Below are 13,263 nucleotides of genomic sequence, written 5' to 3'. Positions count from 1 at the left end.
TATTGTTCTGTTATGATAACCAAAACCATACATGCGTTGACCAACATTCTTAAAAAGGGTCAGTTTAATTTGAATTTTATCTAAATGCATATATACAAAACTGTTAGATATCGAAATCAATACTGCTCAGGTAAAGCAGCTTGCCTAGGGTGAAACCCAGTGAATTCAAGCTACATTTATGGTTTACTTAAGTTTAATCTGAACAATTTTGGTTTCAAGGACTGATTTTTTTTAAAACAAATAAGTCTGATAAATATTACTGAACAGCACTGACCAAGTGTAAGATATCTGTTATATTGTTTTTGTAAAAGTCATTGTCAGTAAAAAGAGTCCTCATTGATAGCATTGTTAGAATAAAGCATTTCCTGAAATTGCAATAATTAAACTCACATTTGTGTTGATTATTCAACAATGGCAATAATAAATGCATGCAATAATTTCTTAATTTACAGTAATAAAAGCGAAAAGATGTCTCCTCTTGGAGATAAATATATACCAAATCTAATAAATTGAACTCAAATGTATATCTAGTATACAGAGACAATATGTTGATAATTCATGGCAATGAGGTTCTCCATGATCATTGGCAGACCCTTTCAAGCCCGGCTATTGAAATGTTTTAGTAGACCTGTTACATGACACATTTCTTACCCATGTCTAATGATATCATTTTCCATTGTCAGTCAAAATTATCAACCTTTCTACATCCTCTCTTTCTTCCTTGGATGAACAGTATCACTACAATCTACATCTGTGCTATGAGAAGATATCAAATTCCATCAGGGGCCTAGGCGGCCGAGTGGTCTAAGTAGTCAAACTACTGTATCACTAGCCTGTCAACACTGAGGTTGTGAGTTCTAATCCCATATATGGCATGGGCGCTCAACTCCAATCTTAATTGACTAGGATTGTCGGTTTTCCTACCGAAGTCTGTGGTTCTCTCCAGCTTCCTCCACCAATAAAAAGTGACCACCACAAAATAGCACAATAGTGCTGAAAGTGGTGCTAAACACCAATCAATCAATCAACTTCCTTCAAAGTGATACTTTCATATGACTTCTATCTCTTAAGAAGAGCATAACTGACAGTGTCAAAGCTCAAACAACTCAACCTTAATCTAATATAGGAAATAATTCTTATTATTGCATTTTCCCCAAAAGAGACCCACATACTTATTTTTTGTGTGCAAGAAATTAAACGTGAAAATTTCCATTTATGACAAGTCATTAAGGACAATCAATCCTTAATGAAGTAATCCTCTTACATGTCTTAGTGTCAAACTGAACAGCATGATCATCATGTATGGAACCAATAATTAATCCCCATATATAGTATACAATGGAATTGAAAGGAACCACTAAAAAAATACAGCTGCATCCATATATGATTTGAATAAGTGCATTTTTGTAACTGATACGTACCAGGAAAAAACATAAAAGCACTTAAAAAATAAAATTTGTCAACAGATACATGATAACCAATAATTGAACTAAATATAAATATTTACGTAGAAGTATAATACAGGAAAACCACAAAGTTCGGAGAGGTGATCTGATGACCATGTAAAATTTATACAAGAGTAAATAGTTTGACAAGATAAGACAAGTTGAAACATAAAATGCATCAAATATGAATATTTCATACCATAAGGCATGCTGATGAGCAAGTAATATGCATTTACATATTTACAAAATGTATCAAAAGATAACAGGTAAGATATACATAATTTTAATGACTATTTTACAAATTTCTTTCCACTTTTTGTACCTTGTTGCATGAATCTACTGCAGGCTTCTTTTAAGACATGAAACTTTAAAAAAAAATGATGAACAAATTTCCATAAACTAAGAAAGACTTCAACTTTCACAGCTGTTGTTTCTGTCTTGTATCAACAATAGGCTATATATAGTGAGGTTTCTATAATGAGGGTTGTTAATTTGTTGAGAACAGGTCCGTGCTATTGTGGTGGGGGCCAGGGAAGAATGCCCTAGGAAGCTCAAAGGACCTAGCAATAAATAAATGGTAATATTTGGTCAATCAAAAAACAAATCCAATGATAAAATAGAACTACTGTAAATTCAGAAATTATTGCGTGCATTTATTTTTGCGACTTTTAAAGAAAGAACAAAAAAGCGAGATTTATTATCGCGATTTTTGAAAAAAGAACAAAAAAGCAAGATTTATTTTTGAGATTTTTGAAGAAAGAACAAAAAATTGAGATTTATTATCAGATTTGTGAAAAAAGAACAAAAAAGCAAGATTTATTATTGAGATTTTTGAAGAAAGAACAAAAAAGCGAGATTTATTATTGTGATTTCAGGATAATCTTCTTTCACTCATATGTATCAGATATCAGAATGTGAGTTCTTATTACTCTGATTATCACCCAGTCGCATTATTGGCAATTATAAAAACCTCACAATAATTTCTGAATTTACAGTATATAATAGTTAAAAAATAAATAAATTTTCAAAATTTCTGATGGTCTTGTTTTAAGGAATATGATAGCACCAATGCATCTTCTGGTTATACACCTTATCGCTATTCCCACTTGACCCGAGAATCTGTCCCGCTTGAACTTTTGACGTCATACAATAATCACTTTTCCATTGTGGCGTCAGATATTTTCTATTATGACGTCAAAATTTTATGGGAACTTTTGTGATGTCCAGTAATGGCGGACAAATAGCGATAAGGTGTATTGATTAGCCTTTCTATCCATTCTTCCAGTCTGTCACAAAACTACAGACGTGTAAGTTGGATACAACACAAGTATACATTCTAAAAGTCCTCTGTCTTCACTTCTAAGTAATAACTTTCTAAAAAAAGGAACAAAATTAATTTACTTGGGATAGTGTTGATGGGTTTAAAATGAGTGTCACATTTTAATCTGCTTCACCACATTAGGTGTTCTATTGGTTGTGTAGGATTTGAATATAAACAGCCACTTCCATATGCATGAAATATTTGCCACTGATCATCTAGCAAATAACAATGAATCAACATCTCATCAAAATTTGACAATAAAGGAGAAACTAAGATGAAAATCTAAAGTGATGTTTATAAGAAAATGGTCTCCATGGAATTATACAAAAGGATTAATTTGCTTAATTTGAAATTTTGAAGAGCTGCCTTTTCAAATTTAAAAATTATGGTGACTCAATTCAAATTTTACAATTAGTAATGAACATTCAAAAGTAGGTGTATATAATAATTGCATAAACAAAAGCTATTTTTAATGTATGTTTTTGCGAAAATAAACTGCTTAACTTTGGTTTATCATTTCATTTATATTTGCCATTTTATCATTTATCATAATTTTTTGCAATAGTGTTTGCACATGATAACTATGTGAAAGTGTCTACTGAACTTAATTTTGACACAGCTGAATTATAAATAGCACAATCTGTGGTTTTCTTTTGACAAGAGTTTGCTACCATTTAGAATTGTCTGTAGCAAAAATTTGTTTGAAGATCTCATGTTTGACCAAAATATTTAAAATAATTTTTTTATACACATAGTTCTAGATCAATCTTCTTCTAGATTTATAGAAAATGATTGCACTGCATTTATTCATTAAAAAATAAATTGCTTTTTCTAATTTTATTCATCAATAATTTTTTATAATTTCTCCAATAATTATTTATGTCAGATAAAAAATAAATCTAACTTTTAATATGCTTTAATCTATCAATAATAAATATCTCATAGTACTTGAAATAGTTTTATAAAACAAAAAAATCCTTCTTATTTATGTCAGTTCATAATTTAAAAGATTTTTCATAACTTATATATTGAAAAAAAAAATCTTCTCTTTTTTCTTTTTTAAAATTAAATACTTTCTAAATTGGAGGTTCATCAGTTTTTATCCCAAAAAAAACTTTTAGTCACCAGTAACAATTAAAGTAATAGGTTACTACATGTTTGACAATATTACATAAGTTTATCTGGATCTAATCCCTTAGGCTTGACTATTAACATCAATGGTCATTTCATTGTTCACAAAAGGTGAAAATTATCAATTTTATACAAATTATCATTTCTATACAAATAATGAAAAGTAGCAGTTTAACGTTATTGTTGATTATTTACACTTTGAATAAATCCTTTTTTCAATAGATTGGTGATAACGACTCTTATAAGAGTAGGTTAAGGCCCTTTCTATTGATCATAGGTAAACATTTTTACCTGTTAAAGTAAGCATTGTGATTGGTTAGGTGGCAGCCATTAGAGATACCTGACTCACCTGGTTATTTTTACCTGTGTAAAAGGTGTGTGACGTTGAAATTGATTTAGAACAAAAACAAAAGTTTAGACTTGCATTCTAAGACAAAATGAGATAATCAAGTGTAACCATTAACTGGGAAATGTATCAAAGAACATCTGTGACATCCTGAAACCAACATCTTCGAAAGAACTTTGATGTTTACCTGCTGATTATTTGTAAACAAATTATACAGGTAAGAAGGTGCACAATAATCATGAATATATCTATGGTGACATCTTCATATCCAGGGCTGTGGTCAACAATTATGTCTTTATCTGTCAAAATTGACACTTTTTGGTCTTCAATTCTGGCATAAAATACTTTTAGAGGGAAATTAGATGATTTTGTAAATGTCTTTCAGATAAAAACTTTTATAACAAAATTTGTTCACCAAAGTGGAAAAAAGCAGAAAAAAACCTAAAACTGTATTTTTGATAAGAAATCAAAGACATTTTGCCGTGTGGTCATTAAACTGGATCCCTAGTGTAATGCTCTACTTTTTTCTTAAAGTCAATCTTTCATGTGCATTTTAGTAGAATACCTTACATATTATCACTGTAAAGTTAGGGCAAATTCACCTGGCTATTCACCTAAATCTTTTCGTTTCATTCTTTATGTACTATTCATCAAAACGAAAATCTTACCAATCATGAAGTTAAACAAAATTAAGAAATTTAAGGCTAAATTTACAAATAAAAATAAAAAGATAGTTGGTTGGTTGCTTACATCTAGTGCCAAATATTTCATGCATGTTCAGGACGAAAAAATAAATATCAATAAAGGATTAGCTTTTATAAATAAAAGATTAGCTTGTGATTAATGTTCAACTTTCCATCCCAATTTTGGTGGTCAATAAGCTGATTACCTTTGACATAAATAAGAAATTTTAGTTTTCCTAGAAGAAAAAAACCCATGCATATTTAAAGATCAAGGAGTTATCCCATTAAAGCTCCATGACGAGACAAAAGCATAAAGATCCTTGTAAGATAATGGAAACAATGGCATGTTAAATTGTTACAAAATCAGTCATGTCCTCTGGCTAATTTATCAGGTATATGCAATATACAACTACATAAACATAAAATTCATTTATTGAGTAGTTCATTACAGTGTAATAACTTACAACTTAGTCAAAAATTATTCGTAAGTTAGAAATAAAGTGACACACTTTAAATATTTTCATATTTATGCTTCAGTGTTTTTACCTGAAAAAACATTGAAATGTTGTTTGTCTAAATGTTATTTCAAGCATAGATTTATTTGCAAATACTTCTTTTAAAAACTACAATGTTTTCAGGATATGGCAAGCTTGAGATAAACATGTACAAAATATATTTTATAACATCAATTAAATAAAATACAAATTTTTATTGAACAACTCTTGAGAACAATTGTGTAAAAAAACAGGATATACAAATCATAATAAAAAATTGTCATCTGATCACAGGTCAACTTAAAAATTTTGAATATCATCTGATCTGCTTATTCTATTGACAATCAATATGATGTAATTTTACTTCCTAACTTCAAGAGCATCATTACAATATGATTCCACTTAACAATAAAAATTCCATGCATCAGTTAACTGACATAACTGATCATAAGGGTATTTTATTATATATTCCTTTGCAATAATTTTACCCATTTTATTTTATTTATTTCAATTTGTATTAGCAAAAAGAACATATTGCCACAACTCAAATAAACCACCACAGTCAAAGATTTTGGAAAACAGAGTTTTGATAAATTGATAAAAATTACCAGTTTTGGTTAATTAACTTGATTGGGCTGTTTTAAGTTTAGTTTGATGGTAAAGAACAAAACTTGGTTAGTATTTTGAATTAAGTTTGAAAACTTTGGAATTGTCACTATCTGAATTTACAATAACATATTAAAACTATGAAACACTTTGATTGTTCTATACCCTGTGGGAAGAAACCAAAAGTAAAGGAGCGATGATTTTTCAGGCATTGCGATATCACTTCAAACTTGTGGTGTCACTGTGAGGTTACAAAAATCTCTTTTTCTGTAAGTTCTGTCTTACAATACTGTGGATTCATCTATTTTCATGGATAACAATTTTCGTGGGTTGAGGAAAAATTGCACTGTCATTGATATTTGATTTTAAGGTTTTGTCAAAATGTGCATACAAACCTATAGTAAATTTGTACTTCGTTGAACATTTAAATTCATGGTTTCCCTATGCCCAGGAAATCAACGAAAATGGGTATTTCACAAATAATAATGCCGCCTCAATACCCTGATAACTGAACCCCTCATATTTATTACATTGCATGATTGTACAAATATACCATTATACTTTGAACAATAACCTTGGTTTTCTGAAAATTTAAAAACCAAAAAATTATTCTGAGTTTCAATTATCTTTTTTTTCCAGACCTACACAAACAATGGAAGGATACAGAATATATATAACAATATTAGTGATATGGCTGCAAATGACTAGGATACAAGGAAACTGTCCAATAGCTGAGTGCATTTGTCTTGATGGACAGAACCCGTCTAGTGAAAGGATAATAGACTGTCGTGAAAAAAGTTTTTTAAGTGTGCCTGCCATAAATACTACTGACGAAATATTTCAAGAGCTGACACTCAGCAATGCTGCTGAATCCAATTGCAGGAAACCTAATCCTCAAGCAAAATGCAACAGAATTGTACATATTTCAAGTAATGCATTTGCTGGGCTGAAAGTAAGAAAAATTGACTTCAGTCAAAATTACCTAGGAACAGTGGCAAATGATGCATTTAGTGGATTGGAACAATATTTGACAGAACTCATTTTAGAGGGTGACGATACAAACCGTGTTCCATTTTACTCACTGACAACACTGTCTAAACTTAAGTCATTGACACTTGAACGTTTCACTCTAGATAGTAATGGCATTACTTTCTTTCCACAAGAATTTCCTGAATTGGAAACATTGATCTTACATACACTCCAGATGCAATATATATCATCAGGTTCTGTGTCAGGTAAATTAAGGAATCTGAAGAGATTAGAGATACTTGATAATCCAGACTTTACATCGTTCCCTGTTAGTGCTATACGACATCTTACAACATTAGAACATATTCGTTTTGTAAAAAATGGTATTACAACCTTTCAATATACTGCAAATGCTTTCGAATCACTTAGTAAACTGACTGAATTGGATTTATCACACAATTATATCAGTTCCTTACAATCTGGATGTTTCAACTATTTACATGACAAATTGGAATATCTTGGTCTTCATCTAAATAATTTAAATGGACAAAATTTGGCCACTCTGAAAGAGGGTAACTGGACAAAGCTTCAACAATTAATATTAGACAGTAATCCGATTGGTTCTGATGGATTAACTACAGATTTGTTCAAAAATATGTCACATCTGGCAAATTTAAATTTACAACAAACTCAACTTACTCAAATTAAACAAAATGACTTTGCAGGCTTGCCAAATCTTCATTTTCTTCACTTATCTGGAAATGATATCACACATATTGATCCTGGAACCTTTAATAACACACCAAATTTAAAGGAACTCTATTTAGATACTGTTGGCAGATCAGATAATAAATTGAGCTTCTCCAAAGATACTGCACAAGGACTTCAGAACTTGCTACGTATAGACTTTAAACAATCACACATTGAGCCTATGGCATTCTGGAATTCATTGAAAGTAATGACCAAATTAAAACACATATATCTAGAAAATAATGGACTTTCAAATATTCCAGACTTAACATTTCAGTATCATACACAACTGGAGAATTTAGAGATAGCAAATAATGGATTAACCGAACTAACACAAGCACAAATTCATGGTTTAGGAAACAGTCTCACATCACTGCAATTAACCGGAAATAATATAACTCTTATTGATAAATGTGTCATTGAAGAACTGTCCATGTTAAAGAATTTATATTTGGACCAGAATCCTATGCATTGTGATTGCAAACTGGCAAAGTTATACCAGTGGGCAAAACAAAAGGAAGTTGATGATAGTTTTTTTCAATATATTCTAAAAGCAGTCTGCAGTACTCCGCAAAATCTTAACAGTCAACATCTAACTCAATTAGCTCCCAGTGACCTTGTGTGTCCACCTGGTACACAACTAATTCAGTGTGAGACTTTCACAACGTCAACAACAAGTACAACTACGCCATCTACAACTACAGTTCCACTACCAATAATTACTCTTTCAATTGATGGACGTAATGAATTATATGTTTCCTTATCTTGGACTGTTCAAAATATAGACCAGTTGTCCAAATTTTTCATTACCCATCAACAGCTAGCAACTAGTGAAACTAATGACCCAACAGAGGTTGATGCAAACCAAAGGCAATGGACATTGCCTTTAGACAATCATAAGGACTATTCAATCTGCATCAAAGCAAAAACAACTGACAATAGAGTTACTGTTCCTGACTGCAAGAATTCATTAGGTGGTATTGTCACAACATTTGCACCAACTGCTAGTCCTTCCACAGGATTAAGTTCTGGAGAAATTGTTGCGATTGGAGGAGGCCTTGCAATACTAATTATCCTCATAGTAGTGATCCTTTTCTTCCTTATAAGGTATCAAACAAGACCAAAATATAAAGACACACCTCCTGTTCATTTTACTGCATTTAATGCAAGACCCACGACTGGATATGATTCAAAACGCTTCTCAAAACCAAAGAAACCTCAAGCAAATGGTGATCTTATAGTAAATGCTATATCTTCAGGCAAGACTGGTGAACCGTTGAGTCCAAATAGTCGTCATTCGGCAGGAAGTTATCAATATCTTAATGAAAATCAAATGATTAATATACAACCCCATCTGAACAATGGTAAAGGAGCTAATGGCACATCACATGACCTGCCGTCACCACCAGGTTACTACCAGGTAACTAACAACCCAAAAAATGCTGCACCACAAGGATATCTGAATGACCCTCGTATGAAACAAAGACAGTTACAAGGTTATTTAAAAGATTCAAACTTAAAGGAAAACAGAAATTTGAATGATTCATCATCCAACAAATCTCGTTATGACAAAACACCAGGACAACTTAAGGGACATGCACCACAGCCTCACTCTTACGTCAATGACCCTCAAAGGTCACCACCAAGTATTTATACGAATGACATTAAAGATAGACCCCTTCCTAAACCAAGGACTAAACATTATGAAAATAATAACTCTACCGGATTTCTGAATCATGGATTTGATATAGACAGTCCGACAGACCATGAAATCACTCCAGAAACAGAAATATGAAAATCTGGGATAATATAGTGCTAATAATCAGAGTCCTTTGCCTGGATTATATAATGTGATATCATGTTCAATGTGAGAATGTGACATTCATAGACAGGAAGGATTTCTATGATACTGTGTTCCTAAGTTCTCTCTGAAAAAGGACTGATCTGGTACCAGTATCAGACCTGGTCAAAAGGACATGGCCATTCTCATACAAAAAATATGAATAAATATATTTTTTTAATAAGTGAACGATTGCAAGAAAGAGAATGAGTTAATGCCTAAAAGGCTCTAAACGATTTTGACTGATTGTGATACAAAGATATCAGTGCAAACCTAGATCTGTCAATTCTTCTCATGAATAACTGTGTAGAACGCAAATGTAGATAAGATTTATTTTATGAGAGTATGTGATATAAGCCAAATGTACTAGTTTCATATCATACATCATAAAGAATAGTAACTTTGAGTGTTTTATTTACTAAATTAGTCATTTGTACTATAATTGGAATAATTTTATGCAATGAACATTATACATTCAAGTCAAAGTAATTTAACCAAAGGAGATAATATTTGGATAATAAATTTTACTCCTAAGAGATTCACAGATTATCATCAACAGAATAATGTAAGAATCTAAATGAAAATACATTCTTGTCATAGTAACATTTGAATTTGACTCCCTATCATTTGTGCTCGTTCTTCCTGAAACCACCATAGTTGTCTTCTAATAGTATGCTTGCCTCAAATGCAAAAGGCTATGGTTTGATCCCTGACCACTTATAAAAATGACTTTAAAAAAGTAATTTGCCTCTTTTCTACTAAAAGACCTGTCAGCTTAGAATCAGTAAAATGTGATTAAGTAAGGCTATACATTTTATTGTTGACTAACTTCTTAAGGCATACGTGTTCCATTATTTTGATACACCTGTATTTTGACTTTTGGTTTAAATTATAAGTGTATGTCTATACAAATTCCTATGCAGTATTACACAACTGGTTTATTTTTGACAACAAATATAGATAAAAAGAAACACCTTATGGTTATATAGGCTTCTTTTATGCAATCTATTTAAATGAGTACACCTATACCCTACTAGTCTTTAAACTTGTTTGTGTTCTATTGAAACTTTTGTTTACTAATTATGTGATCTGTACTATTTGCTTTTATATGTATAACCTTCAGGCTTATGACCTTCAGGTGTGTAAACCATTTTGTTTTTTTAAACCTATAAAATCTATCATATTATTTTTGCTTGCTCTTTCCCCTTTCTGTGTTTTAATTTAAATTTCTTTTCCATTTAAGAAAGTCTCAAACTTTTCTATTTGATATGAAAGAAAGATATGAAAATTAATGAGTATTTTTTAGAAAAATTTACACATTGACATCAACTTGAAAACAGATAAAGTTTTCAAAGTATTTTTACAAACCAAATTTAACGAAATGAGTTTCAGATTGAGGCAGATGCATCCTGTTTAAGTACACTTTGAATTTTGCCAAATTTTCTACATTATTTTCATTTAATTCATTTGTTAAATATTTAATGTTTGTTGTTGTTCATTTTTATAACTCTAGTTTACTCTATAGATTACATCTATTTGTTGTTTTATCATATGATCAGTGCAAAAACTGTTTCACAATAATTGTTACAGAGTTATGAATTATGTTGTTTATTTTAATACATGATTTTTGTATATATCACTCATTACTTTCAAATTTTTATTGATGTTTATTGCAATTTTTTCAGTATGATATTCACCACAAATCAATAGTAACGTTTATCAGTCATGTGCCATAAATATGAGAAGGCGTTTATTGATCAGCATTGTGTATTGGCTAATGTAAACACAATGAGTAATACACTTGTAAATATCTCTCTTGTAAAGTAAAATCACTTTTATAAATTTCGACATATCTAAAAAAAAAAATCAAGTTTGTAAAATAGGATACAAATTCAATATTTGTAAAAACATTTTGATTTCAGAAAAAACAAAAGGTAGGATGTAATTCAAATAATTTAGAAAGATATACAACTAAAAAAACCACATGAATGAAAAACCGGATAAGTTATCTATAGGGATTGTAATACTACTTAATTTTCTTCTTCTTAAGTTCATATAACTTTAATAGGAAACAAAAGATAATCCCACTGATCATCAAACATCCCTAGTTCTGATACAGCGGACCTATGTAGGCTTCAACTCAGGAATTTTTACAAACTATGCTCAGGCACTTGAATTGATGAAATTTTGTATAGGTTGTTACTTATCCTAGTCCTGTCTTGAATGAATTGGGAAAACTATGCTGTATAAAATGAGAGTTGTACTTGCATTCCCCTTATATTTATGCCTAAAACTATCTTCATTTGTCCATCTGGGACCTCAAGTTAAATAGTTAAATTATAAAGAAACAAAAAAAGAAAGGGAAAAAACTTGACAAATTTTAAGTTCTGTTGATTTTACTAATTGCATTTTTATCCCACATTCATAAAATAATATTCCCATATTTTGTTTTCTGGGAAAGGGAGGGAAGGGGAGGGGAGGGGTAAAATGCTGAGTGAATCTATCAAGTGAAGAATTATGAATATGAAAGATGTTTACTGATATAAAAGATGATGTTGATTGTTTACATTGTATATTGTAGAACCACTGATGTGATAAATAATTCACTGATGTAGAAAAGTGCCTTAATGTGTAATTTTCAGGCATTTTTTATACATCTTTTCAATACACACATTTATTTTTGTTTGTTGAGATATTAATATTTTTTCAACACTTGTTTAAAGATCATCAACATGTACATATACTCTCTGTTTTAAAGTAGAAAAAAAAGAAATTAAAATTAACTTTCAATTTAGCTTTAACAAGGATCTTCTGGGAAAAACTCAAAATATATACTCATTAACTGTGTTTGTCATGTTTAAATGATTTTTTCCTTGGCCCTCCTTAGAAGACGTTTTTCTCCAAGCATAATCAAATTGACATATTTTTTGTACATAATCACGACTAGTGCTAGATTTACATATCAAGGATACTAAATAAGACATTATATTGTTAAAAATATTGTATAGATTTTTTCAGATGTATATATTTATGTCAACATAATATATTATTATATGAATATTAAATTTTTATGACTCAATATTAGTTACCTTTCTTATCAACTATGTAATGGGCAGTATTTTACAACTACTGCATATCAAAAATGGGTTAATCCAGCATCAGACCCTTTTAATGATTTTTATGTAAGCAAAAGTAATCAAGGGAAAGGTAATTTAAAGAAAAAGAACAAGAATTGACACCATAAAATGATTTTCCTGCTGCAATACAGATATCATTTAAAAGACTTTGAACTCTGGAACAGAGGTCAAGGTCAGATGTTACCAGTAAAGAGCAAATGTTAAAATTTATGTAATTGATTCTCATAAACAATATTTTTAATTTATTTCTAATTGCAGAGCTACCTTGTATCCCACTATTCCTGAAAAATTAATTGTATGGAAACTCTGACAACTACTATCTTCTTGTCTTATGTGTTTCATTCAGTGTTCTTCCATAGGCCATGAAGCACTTTGGTAATGTGATACTATATCGCTTGAATGCTACATGGAATGATTTTCTTATAGATTGTGTTATGGATGAAATAATATAATTTCTAAAACAATATTGTATTTTAAAATTCCCTGCTTACCAGGATGCTATCAGAAATTTGTTGGGACAACACTGTCATTATGTCTAAAC

The 13,263-nt window shown here is 30.5% G+C and overlaps 2 protein-coding genes across 3 annotated transcripts in view; one reads left to right on the top strand and one right to left on the bottom strand.

The window, feature by feature from the left end:
- Positions 1–13,263, bottom strand: part of LOC127738562 (autophagy-related protein 2 homolog B-like) — a 115,620-nt gene that overhangs the window by 60,640 nt on the left and 41,717 nt on the right. The gene's annotated exons all lie outside the window — the stretch shown is intronic.
- LOC127738563 (slit homolog 3 protein-like) lies at positions 1,526–12,664 on the top strand. Of its 2 annotated transcripts, none has more exons than XM_052249852.1 (2): positions 1,526–1,711; positions 6,666–12,664. In XM_052249852.1, exon 2 carries the CDS (start codon positions 6,679–6,681, stop codon positions 9,538–9,540), a length of 2,862 nt encoding a protein of 953 aa, XP_052105812.1. In that variant the 5' UTR covers positions 1,526–1,711; positions 6,666–6,678; the 3' UTR covers positions 9,541–12,664. The 2 variants fall into 2 exon arrangements, with proteins under 2 accessions (XP_052105812.1, XP_052105811.1); XM_052249851.1 differs by lacking the exon at positions 1,526–1,711 and adding an exon at positions 4,219–4,460.

Source organism: Mytilus californianus, unplaced genomic scaffold, assembly GCF_021869535.1.
Source record: "Mytilus californianus isolate M0D057914Y unplaced genomic scaffold, xbMytCali1.0.p SCAF_4, whole genome shotgun sequence".
Classification (NCBI taxonomy): domain Eukaryota; kingdom Metazoa; phylum Mollusca; class Bivalvia; order Mytilida; family Mytilidae; genus Mytilus; species Mytilus californianus.
The sequence above is the reverse complement of the archived record's forward strand: the minus strand, read 5'-3'. Positions and strand labels throughout refer to the sequence as shown.

Coding starts and splice junctions, on each gene's coding strand:
- LOC127738563 (XM_052249852.1), top strand. CDS start 6,679: ATGGAAGGATACAGAATATATATAACAATATTAGTGATATGGCTGCAA.